The 26251-nt window shown below is 37.1% G+C and overlaps 1 protein-coding gene across 4 annotated transcripts in view; it reads left to right on the top strand.

Moving 5' to 3' along the window:
* Nucleotides 1-5016: 5016 nt before the first annotated feature.
* The window catches only part of ghrhra (growth hormone releasing hormone receptor a), a 53621-nt gene continuing 32386 nt past the window's right edge, over nt 5017-26251 (top strand). The window contains 3 exon segments of one of the 4 annotated variants that reach the window (NM_001131052.1): nt 5017-5241; nt 5930-6038; nt 23471-23578. In NM_001131052.1, coding sequence (NP_001124524.1) covers nt 5197-5241; nt 5930-6038; nt 23471-23578 — 262 coding nt within the window. In that variant the 5' untranslated portion in view covers nt 5017-5196. 4 annotated transcript variants of the gene reach the window in all.

The following is a 26251-nucleotide window of genomic DNA, read 5'->3' as shown; positions in this document are numbered from 1 at the left end:
TTATTTCAGTCAAGACTACCCTGCAGGCACAGGCATATTGACGTTGTACACCAACGTACCGCAACAACATGGATTTTGTTTGGAAATGAAAATCAGGTTGACGTCAGAACCAAAGTCAGGCCAACGTCAATGTCCAGCGTCCAACCTAAAATCAACATCTAATCATGTTACACCTTGACGTTGTGTGGACGTTACCACTATGACATCTATCAGATGTTGTATATTAGTCACTTTCCAACACAACCTAAAATCAACCAAATATCAATGTAATCTGACGTCGTTATTGGACATCAAAATAGCGTTGTCCTTAGACGGTGGCCAGACATTGAATTTTTGTCACCTGACATCATGACATAAATATAACCTTATTTTAATGTCTTATGATGTTGTGTGCCTGCTAGGTAGTCATCAAATCCATGAGAATAAATGTCTACATGTGTCGAGTCTGTCTGTTTATCTAATCTATTAGATTTTGCCAGTTTTCAAATTTTTAGGCAATAATCAAAGTCGACATGAAATCAAAATTTGCTCTTCTTAGTTTAATATGCATATTGTAGTGATTGTTATGTTAACTGTGTATCCATGCACTTCATTATTTTGTAAAAATGTATTTGGTCAAATAGGCGAAGCAGTGGTGTAGTAGGCAGTGCTGTCGCCTCACAGCGAGAAGGTCACTGGTTTAAGCCTCTGTTGGCGTTTCTGTGCTGAGTTCTCCCTTCATTTGTGTGGGTTTCCTCCGGGTGCTCTGGTTTCCCCCACAGTACAAAGACATGCGGTACAGGTGAATTGGGTAGGCTAAATTGTCCATAGAGTGTGTGTGAATGAGTGTGTATGGATGTTTCCCAGAGATGGGTTGTGGCTGGAAGGGCATCCGCTGCGTGAAACATGTGCTGGATGGGTTGGCGGTTCATTCCGCTGTTGCGACCCCGGATTAATAGGGGATTAAGCTATCCTTGGAAAGAGTCCTGAACTCATAAGACCCTCGAGCCCGGGGCTTCCTCTCGTTTGCAAGGCGAGAGGGGAGTTTGAGCTCAGATAGATCTCGAGAACTCCCCTGCTGTAGTAGCTAATTAACAGATAGTAATTGCTCTAAAGAGATAACTACTTACTAGGAGCATGTCTATGGTGTCAATTTGGATAAGTCAATCAACTTAAGTTGCTTAATGTTTTTGGATGATAGAAGGAAACTGGGGAACTTGGGGGAAACCCATGTGGGCACGGGGACAACGTGTAAACTCTGCACAGAAACGTCAGCTGGTTTGGTAAGGACTAGAACCAGCAATGTTCTTGATGTGAGGAAACAGTGCTAACCACTGGGCCAACGTGCCACCCATCTAGGAAAGGAGGAGAAGTAGGGATGACAATCGTCTTATTGGTGAAACATAATTGAATAATGCGGGACCGGCCACAAGCAATCATAAGCATTTGATCCTCTCGAAATTAGTTTATAAATAATCTTCACTAAAATTTCATTATACTTACTCGAAAGGACTTTTCTTCACCTTTTAGAGTAAGGCTTTCAGTCATTTTGTGCGGGACTAGCGATCATTTGGGGCGGAGCTATCAGTGTGGGTCTCAATTCTGCGATGCCTTGTAGGAGGCAGTCGTTTGAACGAAAATTATAAGATTCTGTCAGTAAAATTTAGCTTCTTATTTTCATCATCATCGAGCAAATGAAAACATTCTGTACTAGGGAGGGCTGACAGGGCTTCCAGTGGACAGAAACCCTCCACAACAGTGCAAAATGGCATATAATTTTTCATCCATTTTGTTAGCAAAAATGTCCGAAAACCATCGTTAGATAACTAAGGCCACAACTTCTGTCGTTACAAACATAGTTCATTGATTTGGCTTTTTTTCAAATCCTTTGTACCAACAAACATTCGCAATCTGCATTGGAAACTTGTACACCTGCAACTACACCTCTAGAGCTGTAGTAAGAAACATAGTTCCTGGCTGTGTTTTTTCCCCCACTATCCCTCAATGCCCTATTCATTTAAAACATTCAAACATTTAAACTTTGAACTATTTAAAAAACATCGAAGCAGTGTCGCATTAGGTAGTGCTTTATTTGAAATATTCTCATTAATTTTAGTTAAGGAAACATATATATGTTTAATATGTGTCGTTTACATACACTTCAATTAATATAGAAAACGAGTGCAAGTTTTAGCAAAACTAATTTTATAATTATTTTTTAAATGCATGAAAAAGTATGTCTAAAACAATATAATTTGAACAAAAAAATTATGGGTTTTTTTCTCTAAAGTTGTTACTTCACCCCATTTAGAGCCTCATTTTAGACATTTTATGTTATAACTAACGTGGTTCAAATGATGGATCTGCATCAAAGCAACTATGGTTTTGGGAAACACTCGTCGCTACATCGTTCTTTTCCCAAACAACGCAATGTACTACAATAGTTAAGCCACAAGATATATCGTTGTTTGGGAAACGCACCCCAGATCAGTTAAAAAATGACAAAATCACGCATCGCACTACATGTATTTTCTAGCCTGATCTCACAAGAAAACTTAAGTAGTTTAGTGGCTAATTCAGTCGTATAAAAATGTATGATTTAAAAAAAAGGTGTGGCACCTAACTCCATCCCTAAACCCAACCGTCATTGGGTGATGAACAAAACGTACTAAATTGTTCGAATACGATCGTACCAATTCATACAAATTAGCACTAAATCGAAAAGTTACAAATTGTTGTGAAATTGCGTTGTCTTTTGTCATTTCAGAAACAGTTTCAGTTGGATGACAGGGGGGAAAAGGACAAACTTAACTTCCATCTCATGGCGACTTTAAATTAATAGTTAACCCAAAAATGAAAATATACTCATTATTAACCTAGCCTCAAGTGGTTCAAAATCTTTGAGGTTCTTTCTTAAGGCCCGTGCACACCGGGACACTTTTTGCTTGCGTTTTCCATCGATGTTTAATGCCTTGTGACTAAATCAAGGGCGCCAATGTGATCATGCTTACCAAACGGCAGGCGCAAAAGCCTTATTTTTTAAGAATATTTTTTTATGTTTTATTTTCAATACCTTCTCCACCAATCAGGTTGCCACTTTTCTTTACAAGCATGGAGCTGCTGAGGTTACAGAAAACAGCACTTGAAGGCGCTCAAGTGCAAAACTGTCAATGCGAGCGCACGTTGAAGAAGATGCCCAGAGACGATATGAACATGGAGCTGCTTATTGCACCGGTGAACAAAAAGCATTTCTTCTTGTTCGAATCGACAGTAACTTTAACAACAAGGCTGCGTCCGAAACTGCATACTTCCATACTATATAGTACACTAAATTCATGCGAGTTAAGTAGTTTGTCCGAATTCATAGAATTCGAAAAACAGTATGCAAGAAATACCCGGATGACTTACTACTTCCGGCGAGATTCTGGAGTGCGCATCCCATGCACGCTGCGCTATGTCATAATGCCCTGCGTGAGAATTCATGAATGGAAGTGAAGCGACGCAACTGATGCAGGTAGGTCACGTGACCATGACAAAATGGCGGATGTAGTACGTCCGAATTCCATTCATACTTTTCACATTCATACTGTATAGAACGTACTTTTCTAACAGCCGAGCAGTACATTGAAATTCAAATGCAGTACATACTGAGTAGTAGGCAGATTCGGACGCAGTCCACATGTGTCAAACTTTCTCTCTTCTTCTATGTTACAAGCAGGTGTCAGAAGCTTAAAGTTGTGTAACACCATCTAACGTCAAGGAGTGATTTTGGCTAATCTTCTGCTTGACACTAGTGAAAATTTCTTGGGTTTGGGTGCGAAAAAACATCTCGAAAAACACTGACGATAAACGCAAAAGAAAAGCATCCCGATGTGTGCGAACCTTTATGCTGAACACAAAAGCAGATATTTTGAAGAACACTAAAAACTTTTGTCTTTCAAAGTAGCAAAAACAAATACCATGGAACCCAATGGTTACAGGTTTTCAGCATTATTCAAAATATCTTCTTTTGTGTTCAACAGAAGAAGGAAACAGTAATCTTCGAAACAAGAGGTGAGTAAATTGTAATAGAATTAATATGATTGTGTGAACTATCCCTTTAATTCTCTAACATTTCCATTTCTTTTTTTTTTCTTTTAACTGCTATATCTATAGTGCTAGGGGAATAACAGCACTCACATAGGTGCTCTTTTGTTGGTTTGATTGCTTCTATTGTTCTCATTTGCAAGTCATTGTATGTCTTTTGTAAGGATAAAATAGGTCATAATTAAATGTAAATGTTTCACACTGGATTTTCCGATCTGCCTGTCAGGCTTTTTTTGTTAGACGACAACCTGCTAAATGTGCAATTCCCTTTACTTAAACCTAATAATCGCAACGATTGTGTCAGAAAGTATTGTTTGTGTATATTTATTTATGAATAATTAAACATGTAATTATGAAAATGGGGTCGAAAGTTAATATGGATTGTGTGTGTGTGTGTGTGTGTGTGTTTCCCCAGTTAGTTACAGAAGGAATACTGAGAAAACTCAACCTGTGCCAAGCATTTGTGATGGAGTTGAGTGCAAAAAACATAAATTTTGAATGACAAAAATTCAGGAAACATTATGCGATGTCTGTGCGTGATGTCACGTCTGTTCCCGCCATTTGCACCTAGTCCTGTATACTTTCTCTTCGACTACAAGGAATAAATCTGTGCGAAACAACCACTGTGCCAAGTGCCAACCAATCCTAGTCTTCCCTACAAAATCCCTAGGAGTTTCTCAGTGCTTTTGTCCAATGTTATTTCAATTATTCACATTTACCGGGCGACATTTCCTCTCCCCTGAATCCCCGTCCCTGTTTAACGACCTGAAAAATAGTTGTTTCTCTCATTAAATATGAATGCATTAAATCTGTGTTTGTCTTCAAAAGCATTACTCAAAAGTAGCCTACCTCTTCAAAAAAAGCACACTTCATCTTAACACGCTCAGCATTTCCCCCCTTACACAAACAGCTGCTCATATATTCAGCAGTGAAATTAGGTTACATGTTAAAGTGAATCTGACTGTGCGCGCGTCACGACCCTGTGATGAGGAGGTGCACGCGCACATCAGTCGATGAGAAAGAGCGATTGTGAATGTGACTTCAGTCTGAAATCAACAAGAGCCGGAGCAGGTCACTCAGAGGACTTAAAGGGATATATTTAGTGTCATTTTAACACTCCTTGGTTTTAACATGAAGGTTGTACATCTGTGCTTATTCGCGGGCTTTTGGAGAGCTGTAAGTATGTTAAACATTTTCTCCATATATCATTTCTACAGTGACCTATGTATTAAAATGAATTATGGTAGCTTTCTTTCTGAATTAACCGAACTTGTACTCATTTTAGCTAGTTACTAATTTACTCGTATGTCAGAATTTAAAACGATTACGACGTAAAAGTCACTATAAGAATTAATAATATGGGAATTCCCGTCATAACATTCAATACTGAAAACGTATGGAAGTCGGTCCTAAAAGTTTGATCATTACCTTTATATTTGTTTTGTAAAGACTTAATATGATGATAGTTTTGATTATTAAAGAATACATTTAGTAAGAAAACCCTGTTTGTCTTTAAAATCTGACATAAAGGCTAATTCACTGTGTTAGCAACAATAATTGCACTTGAATCTAAGTAAAAATCACTAGCAATTTATTTTGTTCCTTCAGCCCCACAAAAGTGTTCTCATTTAAGTGTAATTGTGTCTACAATACAGCTTAACCTTAAGTCATAATTACTCAATAGAGATGGGAAGCTCATTTTAGTAGGAATCAATTTACTATTGTGTAATACTGTACATTTAAAAAGCTAGTGCTGCTCAATATCACACACTACATACTATAAATGTAGTGTAGTTTATTAGTCTCTCTGTAGACTGTGCTAGTCAATGTGTATATTGATTGATACCTTTTTTTTCTACATCAGATGCACGCAATCCATCCTGACTGCGCTATAATCTCTCAGCTTATACAAGATCAAGAGACCTGCATCCAGACTAGGAAAAGAGAGATCAAGAACCACTCTCAACAGACAGGTTTGATTAAGCAATTCATATGCAGTAGATGTTAGTTATAACTCTGATCGACAGCTTCATCTGAATAAAATGAGACAGAAAATATAGGATTTGTGGAAAGAAATGTAAAGATTGACTAAGATTTGGGGTTAGCAGCACTGTCGCCTCACAGCACGAAGGTCTAAAGACATGTGGTATAGGTGAATTTAATAAACTAAATTGGCCTTAGTGTGTGTATGTGTGTGTGAATGAGTGTTTATGAATGTTTCCCAGTAATGGGTTGCAGCTTGAACGGCATCTGCTGTGTAAAACATATGCTGAATAAATGGACGGTTCAATCCGCTGTGGCGACCCCTGATGAATAAAGGGACTAAGATGTATATTTAAAAAAGCCCTGCTAGATGGAAATGCTATCGCACATTGTAAATGCAAACACTGTCAGCCTGAGTGATCAATCCAATTGAAGCATGCTTCTGCTGTAAAACAGTACCTGACTAGGTTTCACTCATCGTCCTCACACCTGGGGATCTGGGATCCAGTTTCTATTGGATAAACCTCTCAGCATTTTCAAATAACATTGAAAATCCAATCCACAATGTTTCATAGCTATAGCAAACCAGCATGTAATATAACTCTGTTCATTTTCGGGCTCCTTTAAACCAAGAACACCTTCTTTAATTAAATCTGCTATATGGATTGAGAATGTTTGGTGAATCTACATTTTTATCTTTCAGCCAAAAATCAGTGCATTTTTTAGTAAATATTTATGCATTGCAGGTCCACCCTATTTTATCAAAGCCCACTCACTGTAAATTATGCGTCGTATATTATGTTTTGAGTGTGTCACGATGGCGCAGTGAATAGCACAATCGTCTCACAGCAAGAAGGTTGCTGTTTTGAGCCCCGACTGGGTCAGTTGGCATTTCTGTTTGCATGCTCTTCCCGTATTCGTATGGGTCCCCCGGTTTCCCCTACAGTCCAAAGACATGCGGTATATGTGAATTGAATAAGCTTAATTGGCCGTAGTGTGTGTGTGAACGCAAGAGTGTATGTGTGTTGCAGCTGGAAGGGCATTCGCTGCGTAAAACATATGCTGGATAAGTTGGCGGTTCATTCCGCTGTGGCAACCCCTGATTAATAAAGGGACCAAGTTGAAAATGAATCGATGTCACGTTTTGTAATTTAGCCAAAAATACTTTGTATGGGTCAAAATTATTGATATTTCTTTTATGCCACAAATCATAAGAATATTCAATCTGATCTCGGAGAAAACGGAAGTATTTTACGTTTGTCAGCTTAGTGGCTAATTCATACGAATTCAGTCGTATGTAAATATATGATTTTAAAAAGGAGGCATGGCCCAATCCCTCCATTAAACCCAACCATCATTGGGGGATAAGCAAATTGTAGGACTAAGATCTTACGAATTGATATGAATTACCCACTAAATCAAAAAGTTACGAATTGTCGTGGGATTGAGTTGGAATATCAAGTAAATATCATGTTCCATGAAGATATTTAGCCAACTTCCTACTGTAAATATATCCAAACTCAATTTTTTATTAGCAATGTGCATTCCTAGAACTTAACTTGAACCACTTTAAAGATGATTTTCTCAGTATTTTGATGTTTTTTGAACCCCTAGATTCTAGATTTTTAATAGTTATATCTCAACCAATTGTTGTTCTATCCTAACATACTATACAACTACATTTACATTTAGACATTTAGCAGATGCTTTTGTGCAAAGCAACATAAGCCTGGTTTGTACTTCTGCATCAAATAATCGGCATGACCCACGGCGCATGCAACGCCGTGCATTTTTACTTCTGCGCGCTGTTTGTGTTCTTCTGCAATAACATTTCCGAAACGATTGCTGGCATTGAGGTGTTTATGTTCGTCTGTGTCGAGTTTCTTCGCTGGTGTTTTGTTTTTTCTTAGAGCTACCTTAACGTACAAGTGGCTCAAACTCGCTCATTTTAAGGCGGGAATCGGCAAACGTGCAACAACTTTAATCATTAGTTAAACACAAAACATCAGTCTCCATCTGGAGCTCCTTCACGGGACTCGACACTTGTAAACACTCGCTTACTCAGGCTTGCGCGGCTCTCAGCTCCACCCACACTCGTCAGCGCTACCAAGCCGACCAATTAAAGAGCTTTAGCTATGCGTCGTTGTGACGTGTAGTTAAATTTTTTGAGAGGTGCGCGTCAGCATTGCCGACGGCCATAGTGAGGGCTATGTGTCCGCAAGTAGGCTGCGTCGGAGCATACGCATGCACTTGATACAGAAGTATAAATCAACCTTTAGAATTGAGGAGACATTCAGCAAGAAGATGCAATACACACAAGAAGTGCTATTTATACAAAAGAACTGTTAGTGCTCAAATAATTAAGTGCTGGAGGGGGTAGTGTTTTTTTTGGAGAGAGAGAAGAGTGTTTCTACAAGTGGTTTGTCAAACCCACTCACCTGTGTAAAGCACACTTCATAAATGCCCTTTGTTTAGAGATGGAGTAATTGTAAGAAAGTGTCTGATGGAAATGTGCAAAAACAATAAAAAAAAGTGTCAGAGAGATGAAAGAGGGTGTTTTCTACAGGGGGTTTGTCAAGCTCACTCACCTGTGTGAGGCACACTCAGAATTGCATACTGTTTTGAGGTTGAGGTTGTCCATACATCAATGGAAAACACATTTATTTAGTTTTTAGATAATGCATAAATCTTAATTTCCAAAAATGTACATTTATGACTGTGTTTATGGTCCTGAGTCACATATATGGCTCTGCCATTGATATTAACACAACTCGATGTTCTGGACAAGGTGAAGAGTTCACTAATGCATATCCTTGCTCAGTTTGGCCGGTTTAACTAAAGATTATATACAAAATAACATGTAACTTTAATTAAATATGGTTCAAGAGTTCACACTTAGCTGATGATTTACAAAAGCTTGATTGGCATGCTGTCCCAGGAGAGAGCCCCGAGCTCAAGGGCTCCTCGAGCCCGGGGCTTCCTCCCGTTGGCAGAGCAAGAGGGGAGCCTGAGCTCGGTGGATCTCAGAAATCCCCTGCTGCGGTAGCGAAGGGAACACAAGGGATTAGACAAGCTTGATTGTTATGCATGTTGAATGTCTTTGGATGGTGGGAGGAAACCGGAGAACCCGGGGAAAACCCACGCGGACACGGGGAGGACATACAAACTCCTCACAGAGACACCCACCGGTCCTGTGGAACCAGGGCCGGCAGTGTTCTTGTTGTGGGGCTCACAGTGCTAACCACTGGGCCGCCGTGCTGCCCAATCACAGGTAAAGGAGAAGAATAGGGGAGGAGGGGGGTTTCTTCCAAACGAAGATAAAGTGAACTGAAAACTGTGGCTATTTATAGCAGCTTAGGGCTCATATGATTGGAAGATAGTGATTAGCAAATGCGAGACTGGCCGTGATAAATCATAAGCACGTGATCCTCTCGAAATTAGTTTATGAATAAACTTCACTTAACTAAAGATTATATGCAAAGCAACCATGTTACTTTAATTAAATGTGGTTAACTAAAGATCATATCCAAAGTAACCATGTAAGTTTAATTGAATATAGTAAGGCAAATGGAGAAAACTGTTTCGGTCTCTGCAGACCTACCACATTAAACCTGCGGGAGTAATTCTTCAGTTTCACGCTAACAGATTACTACTAATAATGAAGTGTTTCCCCTTACAATGGGACTTTAATTGTTAAATAAATGAATGACAGTCTGGAAACTGCTAAGCACTGTGGGAAATGTCCCCGCAGAAGCTCTTTAGACCAGTCAAGCGTGATGTCTGAAGTGACTTGCTCAGTTATTATTATGCGAATTGGGTTTTGATTGGGGTTCTGATTTCGTTCCTCCCTGAGAGTTTAAGTACTATGAATAGAAGTTTGCTGAATGAGACTCATGCAGCCCGAATGTTCAACCCACGGGACGTATGATAATTATGTTACGTGTCAGCTTCAACCCCCGGAGATCTGTGTTCCTACAACTCGACAATATTTAAGTGGAAAAGGAAATAGTGAGAAATGATTGCTTCCTGCATGCCCAATGGGTTTAGATATGAGATTCTGGACAACACAAATAATTCATAACTGCACTTTTTGGAATTTAGGATTGCATTATCTGAATGATAAATAAATATGCCTTCTATTGATGTATGATTTGTTAGGCTAGGGTCATATTTGATTGGGATACAACTATTTCAAAATAGTGAATATGAGGTTTTAAAAAATTCAAATACTGAGAAAATCACTGTTAAAGTTGTTCAAATTCAGTTTTAGCAATGCACATTGCCCCAGCAGGCACAAGACGTCAACATGACATCAGATTGACGTTGTACCCCAATGACATGGGGACGTTGCATTTTGGGTGGAAATGAAAATCGGGTTGACGTCAGACCGATGTCAGCATTTTTGGTCACTTTCTAACGCAGCCTAAAAACAACCAAATATGTATATAATTACAGCTTGACGTTGTGTGGATGTTATCACCATGACGTCTATTAGACACCGGATTTTGGTTGCCATACCTGACGAATAAATGTCAGTATTGGACGTTAATATGATGTTGGTTTAAGATGTTGGCTTGACGTTGGATTTTTGTCACTTTCCAACACAACCTAAATTCATTCATTCATCTTCATCCGCTTTTCCGGAGCCGGGTCGCGGGGGCAGCAGTCTCAGGAGAGAACCCAAGACTTCCCTCTCCCCAGACACTTCCTCTAGCTCCTTCTGATCCCGAGGCGTTCCCAGGCCAGCCGAGAGACATAGTCCCTCCAGCGTGTCCTGGGTATTCCCCAAGTCCTCATTCTGGTGGGACATGCCTGGAACACCTTCCCAGGTAGGCGTCCAACCGAAACAGATGCCCGAGCCACCTCAGCTGACTTCTATTAATGTGGAGGAGCAGCGGCTCTACTCTGTGCTCCTCCCGGGGTACAGAGCTCCTTACTCTATCTATAATGGTGCACCCTGCGAAGGAAACTCATTTCGGCTGCTTGTATCCGAGTTCTTGTCTTTTCGGTCATTACCCAAAGCTCATGACCATAGGTGAGAGTAGGAATGTAGATTGATCAGTAAATCGAAAGCTTAGCCTTTCGGCTTAGCTCCTTCTTCACTGCAATGGACCACATCGTACCATCGACCACATTACAGCTGGCGCTGCACCAATCTGCCTGTCAATCTCATGTTCCATCCTTTCTCCGCCAGGGGGAAGGACTTTCCTCCATCCTGGAGATGGCAAACCACCTTCTTCTGATTCTCATCCCAGCCGCGTCACACTCGGCAGCAAACCACACAAGTGCGTGCTGAAGGTCCATGTTCGATGAAGCCAACAGAACGACATCGTCTGCGAATAACAGATGGAATTCTGTGGTCCCACACAACCTAACATCAACCAAATAATAACGTAATTTGACATTGTTATTGGACATTAAAATATTGTTGTGCTTAGACGCTGGCTAGACATTGAATTTTGGTTACCCGACATCACGACCTAAATCAAATCTAATATTAACGTCTAATGACATTGTGTGACTGCTGGGACTAATCACAAATTGAGTTTTGATATGTTTACAGTATGGCATTTACAAAACGTCCTCACGAAACATGATATTTACCTAATATTTGAATGACTTTTGGCATAGAAGAAAAAATCTGTAATTTTTTTTGACCTATTTTGACCCATACACTGTACTTTAGCCTATTGCCAAAAATATAACATGCCAACATAAGACTGGTTTTGTGGTCCAGCTCACATATGCATTTTTTATTTGAGCTTTCCTCTTCAGTCCAGTGTTGTTTAAATATGCAAGGAATCTTTGACATTTGCTACGCCAGCGGAACAGGAAAGTACAATTAATCTTGCGCATCAATACTTCCTGGAAAAATAATCCCCAATTAAGTCCATGAGGGCTATTCTCACACTACAAGTTTTTAAAATTCAGCCGGCATCATTTGAAACCAGTGATCCATGTACATAGACTGTCTGTCTGACCGACTCTGACACTGCGCACTTCAAAAGGACACATCTTCCCCTCAGCAGGAACAAAGTCTGTGTCTTTAAGGAAAATGCAGTGCTTTCTAAAAAAAAAAATGAAGCTTGCGAAGAGGGTTTTCCAGGCAGATGAGTCATAAAAGAACTTTTATAAGATCCTCTGATGACATAATACAACCCAGGAGGGATGCACTTTGGCTTTTTTATCAAATGTTACACTGATGTACAATAAATAAATTAATTCATTCATTTTCTTGTCGGCTTAGTCCCTTTATTAATCTGGGGTCACCACAGCGGAATGAACCGCCAACCTATCCAGCAAGTTTTCTACGCAGCAGATGCCCTTCCACTTGCAACCCATCTCTGGGAAACATCCACACATACACACTACGGACAATTTAGCCTACCCAATTCACCTGTACCACATGGACTGTGGGGGAACCCGGAGTACCCGGAGGAAACCCACGCGAACGCAGGGAGAACATGCAAACTCCGCACAGAAATGCCAACTGCCGAGGATCGAACCAGCGATCTTCTTGCTGTGAGGCGAATGTGCTACCCACTGCGCCACTGCGTCGCCCTAAATAAATTCAAGAAGCTACCATTTAAAAAACAAAGTATCCTTCTCGAGCGGCAATTTCCAATAATCTGCTTTACTAGTAAGTTTTTAAAAACGTGACATATAGGGCCCTATCATACACCCTGCGCAATATGGCGCAAGGCGCGACGCAATAGTGGTTTGCTAGTTTCAGCTTGGGGCAAGAGTCGTTTTGAGGTGTTGCGCCACACTGTTTAAATAGCAGATGCTTTTGCGCTCATATGTGCGCTCATAGGCGTTCTGGTCTAAAAAGCAAGGCGTTCTGAGGCTCATTGCTGGCGCGTTGCTATCTTAAGAAACTATAATGGATTTTTTAATAGACCAAAACAAACATGGTCTAAACTCCGGCGCAGAGTTGCGCCTCGCTTACACACTGCTTAATACACACAAGATGTAGAGCAATACGCAAATATCTTTACATATGAAAAAAAAATTAAAATATTAAGGATATATATAGGATATAATAAGAATATATGTAGCATATAAATATAAAGGATTAAAATATTACAAAACATACGATTTTCTAGCCTACATAAATATGAAAAAACACTGCTTTTATGTCTTCTTCATCTCGGGAGACTTTTATTTAGTTTATTCATAAAAAAAATTGTATAATGTTATTATTATTAGCAGTATTATTTATTATATCTATATTTACATTTACATTTAGTCATTTAGCAGACGCTTTTATCCAAAGCGACTTACAAATGAGGACAAGGAAGCAATTTACACAACTATAAGAGCAACAATGAATAAGTGCTGTAGGCAAGTTTCAGGTGTGTAAAGACAGTGTAAGAAGCAAAACATTAGTACATTTTTTATTTTATTTTATATTTGTTTTATAAAAAACAAACTTAGATTTGCCCACATGCAGGTTTTAGACCATATAGGGCACAACATGTGTATTTGGAAATAACGTTTTGAACACACTTTGTTATTATTGTTCATTTATTCGTTTGCTGGAAATTATAACTGAATTTAGAAACAGTTTAGAAACTAATCTTTGCGCTTAACAAACGAAATTAATTATTTATAGGCTAAATGATGTCTGTGCGTATTGGTTTCCCTATCCACGAGAGCGAAAGTGAAAGTAGATCATTTATCTCTCATTGTTGCGCGGTAGATGCTCTGTTTAACTGTTTTCTTGATTGTGAAATGCTCAGTTTTTCCAATTACTTTACGTCATGTAAATAGCAAATGCGCCATGGCGTGACGCAACTGACCCTTAAAGGGAATGGGACATGAGACTGATTTTTTTTATTCTCAAAACACACCTTTAACTCATTAAGAAAATAAACTCAACCCTTTTAGATCATGCGCCACGGCGAAAAGCAGATTTTTTCGTCCTTATATTAGCAAAAATGCATTCTGACATGCTCTGAAAGTGTTTCCGCTCTGCGCTTTGCGCATGAACCGTCAAAATAGAGCCCATAGGGTGCTTTCACACCTAGATTTTTGTTTCAGAACCACATGTTTGCCCAGTTAGCATGGTTTGTTTGGCATATGTGAATCCAGCAATCCGCTCAGATCCGTGCCAAAACAAACGCTCCGAGATCACCTAAATGAGGTTGTTTCGGCTCGATTGAAACGAACTCTGGAGCGGATTGATTGTAGTGAGAAAGCAATATGATCTGAGCCCGGTTATATCACAGTGTATTATGGATATGTAATAGGCATACTGCTATATGAAGAGAGAGTTATGAGTAGGGCCATTCTAGACATCACAAGTCTCCCGGAAGTTTTGGGAGTCTCCCGTAAATGCAGAGACTGCCGGATGCCAGCAAACGAGTGTTAATCTCCCGGAAATCGCGTGTCTCCCTTCCGATCCTCAAATACGTCTGCCTTTCACTCCTCCCCACTGCATCCCTCCCTTCAGACACGTCGCACGCACCTTGTCAAACACCACCAAACCACAACCTGACCAATGTGAGGAGAGTTTACTCACACGTGACTTGTTTTAGCTCTTTTGGTTCATTTAGAAACTTTGCCGTGTGAAAGCGAACCACACCAAGATCAAAGAGCAACAATGTAACAATTTTAATCTCTGTTTCGGAACAAATGAATCGATTCACAAGTGTGCAAGCACCCGTAGTTATAGATGTTCCCATCTGCTGCTATACAGTAGCTATTGATCATAAATGGATGTGTTTCTGTATTACACCTCCACCTCACACTAAATAACTGGCCTTGTTAAATTCAAAAAGCATCTTCCAAATCATATTCATGTCACCTTGTATGTCTGCCAAGTGTTTCAGAGGACTTGCAATTACAATAAGCATATTCAGGAGATAATTTGTGATGTGTTTTACCTTCTGTTTCCTTTTCCTCAAAGTATTGTGATGCTCCCAAACGGAGTATGAAATATTTATATAGCCATAAATAGCCTTGGGCATCTAGGTCATTCTACAGCAGAGGTCTTGAGTGTCTTTAAGGCACATTTTTTTATAGAACCTGTCCTATTCCTTATTATTAAGTTAGATTGTTATAGCTTTACAGTAGGGCAGCACAGTATATTGTTTCAGCATCGACATCACAACGTGTGTGTCCACAATAGTCACATACAGCAGGGAAAATAAGTATTGAACATGTCATGTTTTTTTCCTGGTAATAATATTACTAATGGAGCTGTTGACATGGAATTGATGCAGATTTTGGTAAAAACCTAAACAATACAAACATAAAAATAAAACAAACTAAAAAAATATAAAAAATGAGGAAAGTCTAATAATGAAATGGCACAAGGAGAAAGTGCTGAACCACTGAAATGTATTTCAAGAGTTCACACTTAGCTGATGATTAAATATTAAGCTTGTTTGGCATGCTGTCCCGGGAGTGAGCCCTGAGCTCATGAGATCCTCGAGCCCGGGGCTCCCTCCCGTTGCAATTCGGGAGGGGAGTTTGAGCTCAGGTAGATCTCGAGAACTCCCCTGCTGTATTAACCAATGAACAGTAAGTGATTGCTCTTGGAGATAACTATATACTAGGAGCATGTCTATAGTGCCGATTTGGATTAGTCAATTGACTAGGGGTGGAATAGGGGGATTCTTCAAAACCAAGATTGCAGTGTAATGAAACCCAGGGTATTTATAGTAGTTTAGGAGTCGTCTGATTGGAGCATTGTGAATTGGATAAACGGATCCAGCCGCTAGCAATCATAAGCATGTGATCCTCTCGAAATTAGTTTATACATAAACTTCACTTAATACTTTATATATAAGGCTTTTTAGTTGAAAAGACGCCTCTCATATGGAGAACACCTGCATTGCTCAGGTGTGAGTTTGAGTGTGAAACTTCAACTGAGTGTAAACAATCTTGATGGTTCTGTGTGTCTCATCTATCAAATCTGATCTTTAATTTGTATTTTCTATTGGATTCAGGTCAGGGGATTGGCTGGGCCATTCTACAGCTTTATTTTCATTCTCTGAATGCATTTGAGAGCTTCCTTGGCTGTGTTTGGATCAATGTCTACGTTTACATGGACATAGGGCTGGACAATAATTCGATATCAATCTATATCATGATAGAATTCTTTTCAATAACAGTGATATGAGTTTTCAAGTAATTTCCGGTATTTTGAGATAAGTTTTCATATATATATTTTATTATATTTATAAGATCTTATACACTGTATTATTTGTCACTGAGTGACGGTCACTGCTCAGCTGTCAGAAAGAGCGTGATGTATGTCACAAGACATGCTGCCAGCGCTCAGCCTTAGCACAGCACAGCAGTCGGTTAGCTCCGTCGCAGAAAGTTTGCCGTGAAGTGTGCCCTGAATACATGCATATAGCATACATCAACATACACACGCACATACATCACTCGATCCTCGCTTAAACACCCAAATTAACACTCACATACACATAAACTCGCTGCATGGCTGGCATATAGCACTGGCGCAAACTTACAAAATAAAATTCACAAACATATTTATCAGGAATCAGGTTATTGCAAAGCTGATGAAATAGAAAGAATGTGATTAACAGAGGAATTAAATATGTTAAATAATGAACATTTGTTACATAAAATTTTAGTCAATATAAATAGACTATATTAAATATATTGGAACTATTTTATGTTAATTAGGTAATTTAATTTAATTAGGTAATTACATACACAAATATTATAGTCAGATAGAACCCTTAAAGGACAATCAAGATGATAAGCAACCAGAACTATAAATACAGTGTTTCCTCTAGGACTTTTTCCAGCTGTGGCTGCAGGCCTTTTTTTTTTACACAGGTCTACCAATTACCTGTGGCGTTATTTCAATGAAAAATGTTGTGAGCCCAGTATTAGAAGTCGGGGTCGCATTTATGTAAAGGCTACAAGCATGCGAATCTCTGTGCTGCTTGTGCGCCGATTCCCTCTGCTCGTGCACAGAACTTCTTGCACGCCCTTTCAAATATAAGCCGCTTCAAGAGTGCGCAGATCTTCTTGTGCGCTCTCAAAGAAACGAGTGCGATTTAGTGCATTTATGTAACGAGTATGTCTCCAGCATTTATTAGATTTGCTAGGAATATTTATGAATGTCTTCAATAGACTTACAGAGTAGCATTAATGCGTCCGGAAGTAAAGTGAAACGGCTTTACGTCATGCTTGCTGGCCTCACGCATAAAGCACCTGTCAGTCAGTCAGTATGTCTCCTTAAAGGGTTAAACAAATGACGCACAGCACTACTACGGATACAGAAAAGTTTGCGCTATTATAATTCACTTACCCTTTAATACGTTTTGGTGCGATTATTACCCGCTATTAAAAAAATAAAATGTTTTGAATGAGAAGCTGTAATGTAGCCGTGGCGGAATGAATTTTGGCGTGGCGCCCCGCAAGAATCAATGTAGCGGAAACCATGGAATATCCGCTTGTTAAGTGTTGACGTGTTTGTGACGTATGTATACTGTTTCCGGGTCCAAGCCGCTATTCATTTGAGTGGAGAGAAATCAGTCGTTTATGATCACGTTTTATTCCTATCACACATTAAAGTTAATTTTATATAAAGTTATAGTGTACACGACAATCTCTGGGCTTGCTGCATAACAAATACCAAAAATGTAACAATTTATAAAAAAAATGAATCACTTTCTGGCCATTGGATATTAGGCATGGACATATATATTGCGATCGTAATTTTCGAAAGCATTAAATCGCTTTAGAAACGTTTATTATTACCATTTTATGAGTCTCCCCATTCAGCTGAATAGAGCGCTTGGACCCGGAAGCTGCTTCGCATGACGTCATACTTAACAAGCGGATACTCAAACAACTCTTTTCTAATATAAATAATAATGTAGCCCTTACTCTTTTAGATTTTTTATTATTATAAGTATTTATCTTTTTCTACGTTTTTTTTTACGATGTGGATGTCATAATTGTAAAATATTTGTATTATTTTAATTGTTAAATATACGGCACATACAAAAAAAATGCTGATAAAAGTTTTTATTCACATTGTTCAATATTGGTTATTTTACAGTTTATTTCACATTTCTTGTTTGTAAAGGCTAATACAAATAAAAAGTGAACACACATTTTTTGTATTGTTTTTATTTAAAAAAACTAAAAGTTAAAAGAGCCTGGAGGTATTATTCACTTTGCATATTCAGTTTACAGACATTTGTTGGTACAGACATCTATTGTGTGAGTTCTTGGCAGTTTTTTCCCGTGTTTTTAATATTGTCCATATCGATATGGGAATTATATTGTATCGACCGAAATTACGAAATATATCGTGATATAAATTTTTGCCATATCGTCCAGCCCTACATGGACACCAATTAATCGATTTTAATGCAATTAAGACAATACTCTGATTAAGAGTTAACCATGTAAACATCAATTTTTGATCAATTTAAACAGATTAATGTCATAATCGAACTAAAGAGAAATCAAATTAAGACGTGTGGAGGATGCCAATTTTAGTCGCATTATTGAAGTGCATTACAGACATGTAAACACCTTAATCAAACTATTACCGTCATGTAGGACTTTCAGCAGCGTTTTGCGACAAGATTTGCGGTATGAACTTCCAATAAAAATACACTCTTCTAGCAGTTCATAGTTGCATCCAGTATCTCGTTTGTCATAGTGGGCGTGAATGAAATGTTCGTGAATGAAAGTGAAAGCGCCAAACTGCAGTTAAAGTCAACAAATCAAAAGTAAAACACCCAAAATGACATCAAACTCTGGAGGGAATGCGGTTAGCGTGGTGACACAATGACGTTAATCAGATTAAGTGCAATAACATGTAAAACAGGATCATGAAAGTAACACTCAAAAAGCAACTCATGTAGACACCTTAGTCTTATTATTTGCCTAATTAGATTAAAGCAAATAATTCAATTACTATTGACCATGTAAACATAGTCACTGTCTTGCTGAAATGTCTGCTCTGGTTTCATCTTCATCATCCTGCTAATGTAGATGTTTCACTGAAGCAGTGGATATTCATTTACACTGACGAAGGGCAGAGGGTTTCTGAAGAACTACTGAGAGATTTCAGCTGCTGTCTGGGATTTCACTCCCTTTCTACACCTCCCTTTCTTAATGTGTTTAATATTTTTCCCTGCATCATTTAATTTTATTATGCATAAGAATTAATTTGTAAACTAATCAGATTTGATTTCTTTGCATTTTTCTGGGAAAAATTGGTGACGTGTTTAATACTCATTTTCCCTGCTGTAGGAATAATTCCTTATAATAATGAAGGAAGAGGGGAGACAACGTGTCTCACTTGAGCTGCTCCAGTCCCAGATACCAGGGGCTTCTGACTTCTGTTTGTTTTAATTTTTATAATGTGAACTAAGTTACTGGTATGAGTGAGGTGTGCGGTGTCTTTTTTATTTTAAAACCTTTTTCCCCTGTTTTATTGTGTAGGCAGGGAGAAAGGGAAGTAATATGTTTTCTTTCTTTTGGGAATGTTTATTTTGTTAGGCAAGCTATTTTGTCTTAAATTAGTTATTGGTTGTTTTGTTTGTTATTTTGGACCCCCCATATCCTGAGGTATTATTTTTGTTTTGTATTGTTTGTTTAAAATTTAAGATACATTATTTAATTTGATCACACAATAAATCAATGGTTGCCTGATGGTGATCAGAATATTAAGAAGGTGTTGACTGTTGATTCTGGGTCTGGAAGCGGTACTCTCCCCTCTTCCTTTATTTGTTGGTTCCTAGCTGTGTTTTACCTCTAGATTTAAGTGGGAATGTAACAATTGGAAGGAATATTATTACTTCATTATTTTATATGCAGTGTTGAGTTGGGATTAGGGCTGCACAATATATCGTTTCAGCATTGATATCATAATGTGCGCATCCGCAATAGTCACATTGCAAGATCTGCAATGTTGAGTATGAATTATAGTTGACCAGGAGCTACAGAACACATGTGATTTGTAGAGTCGCTGCTAAGTTTAACCATAATAGTGAAGGTTTATCATTTGCAGGAGTCTTTAAGGTCTGTGACTGTGCATTTCAAGAGAGTTTAAAACATTTGGGCACAAAAATAGGATGCTGAAAAAATGTCTATTTTTTATTAATCTATGATATTTATATGGGAAAAAAGCTGTTTTTTCTTACTTGAAATGTTTGCCCTGTTTAACATCTACATTCTAAAGAAAAACTAGCTTTGACTCAGCCCATTGGCAAATAATTTAGCTTGTTTTAAAGGAAAAACTCTCAATTGTGACTTATTTCTTCCGAAGTTGAAAACTAAACATTGTTTTTACTTGATCTAAGATTTTGAGATATTTTTGACTAGAAACAAGACAAAGTTTTTTTTTCTTTTTTTTTTTGCATTGTGAACAATTTATTTATGTACCTGAATACTGTTAGACTCCCAACAAAACTGTCAAATAGAGCTATTCAACACATTGTGAAACTGTATTTATATCGCAATATTTAATTGCAGAAAAGTAAAATATGACAACATCCAATTTTTCCCAATATCATGCAGCCCTTGTTAGGATTGACAACTGAAAACTCATGAGATTTGTGGAGTCATTGCAGAGTATAACCATAACAGAGTAAAACTTTTTCATTTGTATGTGTTTTAAAGGCATTTCGATAAAGTTTAAAACATTTGGGCACAAAAATGTAGAACATGACTAACTTTACTGAATTACTACAAAGAAGACTATACAGTGTTATTTTTTACATTTCATTATTCAGTTTCTGTATCTGAATACTGTTTGACTCTCCAGAAACCAATTCTTTGACTTTTTTCTTAACTCTATTGTAATTATTCTTGCATGCAATTTGTTTATTATATTTATACATGATTCACACAAGGGCTGCACGATATTGACAAAAACTGGCATTGCATTACTTTTTTTTTCTACGATATATATTGCGATATTGAATATATAATTTCACCAGATGAAATTAATATATCTATTTGAAAAAAGTCACAATTTCCAACGCAATCTCACTGCAATTCGTAACTTTTTGATCTAGTGGCTAATTCGTATGAATACATACGATCTAATTCTTAAAATTTAGTACGATTTGCTCATCACCCAGTGACGGTTGGGGTTAGGGGTGGGGTTTGGTGCCACGCCTCCTTTTAAAAATCTTACATTTTCGTACGACTGAACTTGTACGAATTCGTACGAATTACCCACTAAACTGACAAAACATAAAATACTTACGTTTCCTCGTAAGATCAGTCTGCAATTTCCAATACATTGGCATGATTTTGTTAGGGGGTGCATCTACATAAAATAAAATGAACCACTCACAATCATTGAGAAATATAATAGTGCAACAACAATACTCTACAAATAAAAGGTCACACTTTATTTTGAGGGTCTTTTGTTAAATTTTAGTTACATTGCATCTACATGCCAACTAATTCTCATTAGATTATAAGTAGACTGTTAGGTTAGGGTTAGAGTTAGTGTAAGCTGACAAGTACAGAACTTCCAAAGTTTCTTAGTCAGTTAAATGTCTGTTAAAGGATTTGTAAATGTCAGTATGAACAGATATTAAGCAGACAGTCTACTAATACTCAGATGAACCATCAAAATAAAGTGTTACCAAATTAAATATACAGTGTTATGGTTATCTGAAATTCTAACAATTTATAAATACTAAAATTGAATAAACAGATGTAAAGTAACACCATATAGTCTCCATAGTATATACACATAAATGCCATTAATCTTCCTTAAAGTTAAACATGCATTTTCTTATGCCTGAATATTTTTCAAACTTAATAAAATAACAAAAAACACACATTAATAATAAACTTTTTGTTAACTTTATGGTTGTACATTGCAAAAAATTTTCAAATTCTGGTCCATAATAATACCAGTTCAACATTGTAGATTCTGCAATGTGACTATTGCGAATGGGCACATTTTGATATTGTTGCTGAAACGATATATTGTGCAGCCCTAATCCACACTCTTACAAAATCACCACAATCAATCTAAACTCAAGTGTTTGTTTTTTTTCTTCAAATAGAACCATTCAAGCCATCTGGTAAAATTGTATTAATATCGCAATAAATATATCACAGAAAAAACGAAACATTGCAACTGTAAAGTAGGGATATTGGAAAAATCTGACATTTTAACTTAAATTGATAATTTAACGGCCGTTATTTTACAGTTTATTTCTATAATTTAACGGCCGTTATTTTACGGTTTATTTCCGGCACCCCTGCTGCCAAAAATAACCCGAAAAAAATAAATCGTAAAATAACAGGCGTTAAATTATAGAAATAAACCGTAAAATAACGGCCGTTAAATTAAATAAATCGTAAAAAACGGCAGTTATTATAGAAATAAACCATAAAATAACGGCCGTTAAATTATAGAAATAAACCGTAAAATAACGGCCGTTAAATTAAATAAACCGTAAAAAAAAGACGTTATTTTAGAAATAAACCGTAAAGTAACAGCCGTTATAATAGAAATAAACCGTAAAATAACGGCCGTTAAATTATAGAAATAAACTGTAAAAAAACGGCTGTTATTATAGAAATAAACTGTAAAATAACGGCCGTTAAATTATAGAAATATACTGTAAAATAAAGGACATTAAATTATAAAAATAAATCGTAAAAAAACGTCCGTTATTATAGAAATAAACCGTAAAATAACGGCCATTAAATTATAGAAATAAACTGTAAAGCAATGGATTTAAAATTACAAAAATTTCCTTACATTTAAATTTCTGGTAAATTTCTGTAATTTAACACCCTTTACTTTGCGGTATATTTCTGTAATTTAACAAATATTATTTTACGTTTTTTTTTCCGGCACCCCAGCTTCCCGAAATAAATAATTAAATTACAGATTTTTTTACAGTGTACATATTTTAATAGACTGAAATTAACACTGCATATAAACACAGACACCGACAAATATTAGCAAATTCAATGTGACTGACCTTTAAATGCAAATGACATGCATGATGAGCTCATGAATATTCAGTGGCATCACGAGCACACTGATAGTTGTCAAAAAAGTTGCATTTGAGCAGATGGGGCCTAATTATGCCTTTAGGCAGCGACCAGAATAAATGTTTTGCATCGATGAGCTGTTGTATTCAAAGCCCTGCACACGTTAGCATGACAAAAGACAGATGTGACATTCGGATATACATTAGAGAGACCTGTTTGTATAAGATTAAATTTATATAAAGCAGCCCTGCTCTGTTAATGCAGACGGATAAGTCAGCAAACCTGAACCAGACTGGGGTAATATGAAAACGTACAACTTCATAAATAATGGTCAAGGGAAGGGAGCGGTGATTGAAAGGATGATTGTATATTGTGAATTGAGCAATTTTGTTAGGCTGATTTTGACAGTGTCATGATGTTCCGCCGTGTGTTTCAGGCTGTGGGACGGATTGGGATGGGATTCGCTGCTGGCACACAGCCAACACTGGACAGCTCATAAATGTGTCCTGCTCTGATGTCTTTCAGCACATCTCCAACACTCAAGGTCAGATTGACATGTCTGTCTGTCCGTCTGTCTGTCTATCCGGCACTCATCAACCCATCCCATTCCCTATCCTTAAAGAGATAGTTCACCCAAAAATGGAAACACACTCTCACTCGCAAAAAGGTCCAAACCTTTAAGCAGAGATGGCAAAAGTACACACAGCCTTTACTTAAGTAGAAGTACAGATACTCATGTTTAAAACGATTCTGATGAAAGTAAAAGTACTTACTACACTTTTGTACTTAAGTAAAAGTAAAGAAGTACCGCCTCAAAAATGTACAAAATCAAAAAAGCAAAAAGTAATTGTTTCAGTCACAGTCCAAAAAACATGCGGTATAGGTGAATAATAGGTAACTAAATTGGCAGTGGTGTATAAGTGTGTGTTAATGAGTATGGGTGTTTCCCAGTACTGGTTTGCAGCTGGAAGGGTATCGGCTGTGTAAAACATATGCTGGATTAATTAGCGGTTCATTCTGCTGTGGCGACGCCTGATAAATTCGTGATGAAGCTGAAGGATTATGAGTGAGGATAGGTACACTGTAAAAAAAAAATGTAAAAAAAAAGGTCAAATGACTAATAACAGATTTTTTTTTTTTTACAGAGCAAGTAATTACAATTTATTACTTTTATTTTACGTAATTTTAAATGTACTTCATAAAAAAAGGAAAAAAACACTGTGTAAATAATAAGTCAATTTTCTTGTATAAAACAGACAAATTGCTGTAATTTGTCATTACTTATATAGTACATAAAATAACAGTCAAGCTTTTCATTTACAGATATTGTTTGTAATTTTTACGGATTTTTGAATATAATTTAAAATAACAGAAAAAATACTGTATAAATAATATTGTAATTTCCCTGTATAAAAATAAAAAATGTCAGTAATTTGTCTTTAATGATAAAGTACCTAAAATGAAAGTCAAACTGTGAATTTAGAGAGACTGGTTGTCATTTTACCAAGTTCTACATATAATTTTAAATGACAAAAAATTACTGTAAAAAATTAAGGGATATTTTCTGTAAAATTAGGTTTTTTTACAGTGTAGGTAACGAGCCCTCAAATTCTATTGATACATTAATATAAAATAAATGACATTTCCAATTTTTATGTAAAATGTTAGCTGCCAAAGTTATGAAAGTAGCCAAGCAGCATCGAACTCTGCAACATAGCCTAACAACATTGTTTAAAAAATGCCGCCAATGTATCATCTTCCTGATGCAAACTCAGTGTTCAGCATGTAGTTTTGCGGCTGTTAGATCAAAAACATCAGCTGCCATTCATGTTGATTGTAGGCCCGTCTATCTTTATAAACAATGTCTTACGTTTTACACTGAAATCTGTGCAAAATATATTGAATTATTTATTTTTTTTGTTCAAATAAATTCTTATCAAATTCTTATCAAAAAGTTGCAAACTTTTTTTTTTCTGCATTAAGGTTGAATACGGTTTAGCAAAAGGGTTTATCACACCATATAAATCACAAGTGTTAGGATTAGGTTTTAACTAAAACATAATTCTAATGTGACGTTAGAAACGCAAGTCGGAGGTTCACCTTACATAACAACACACATAACTTACATATATAAAGAATAAACTTACCACAGAAGTAAATCACTCTTCCACTCTTATTCGTTGAATATCCCATAATGCCTCAGAAGATTTGAAATTTACAGCAGTATCCTGTATTCTTCGTTAAACTTGCACGAAGAAATCGCACATTTTAAAGCAAAATGCTGTATTATTAGAAAAACAATCAGCTGCTGTAAAAAAATGCTGTAATTTTCGCAGCCATTTGTTACAGTGTAGGCTAAAGCTGCTTATTTCTTCAAGGAGCAGCACTTATACATAACTCAGAAATAAAAAAAATAAAAAAACGTAATGCATACATTTTTATAAAGTGTTTAGTTGTTTTATTTCTAAATGTACAAATCTTTATAAAATTCTTATTAAGAAATAATATAGATCGCACCACCGAACACATGAAAACGAAAGAAACAACCGTGGTTTTAAAAATGTGAGGAGTAGAAAGTACAGATATTTGTGTAAAAATGTAAGAAGTAAAAGTAAAAAGTTGTCAAAAAACAAGTAGTGGAGTGAAGTACTGATACTAGAAAAATCTACTTTAGTACAGTAACCAAGTATTTGTACTTCGTTACTTCCCAACTCTGCCTTTAAGGGATTCTCTCTTCTGTTGAACACACACAAACATGTATAACTAGAAGAAAACATTGACATCCGTAGTCAAATACTGTGGAAATTAATAGTTAATGATTACCAGCTTTCCTAAAAATTTGTGTTTAACAGAAGAAAGAGACTCGTTAAGGTTTGGAACAGGTGAAGGAGGAAGAAATGCTTGCAGGATCTTAATTTTTGGGTTTATTTTCACTTTAATCCTCCCATCTTCATCATTCTTTATCCATCCTCCATCCATTAGCTATCCATCCACCTATTTATCCATCTATCCATCCATCCATCCCTCATCCATCCACTCATGCGTCTATTTTTCCCTTTATCAATCTATTAGAGCTGCACAATTAATCGAAAAAACATCGCAATCTCGATTCGCCCCCCCTAGACAATCTTAATCCAGCATTTCTCAGATTCTGCCAATCATATTTTCAAGTTCAGGAGAGGAGCAAAGGCGGCTGCACGGGTCTTTTTATTGTTTC

Source organism: Danio rerio, chromosome 2 (assembly GCF_049306965.1).
Source record: "Danio rerio strain Tuebingen ecotype United States chromosome 2, GRCz12tu, whole genome shotgun sequence".
Lineage (NCBI taxonomy): Eukaryota > Metazoa > Chordata > Actinopteri > Cypriniformes > Danionidae > Danio > Danio rerio.
This window is presented reverse-complemented; position numbering and strand designations above follow the sequence as displayed.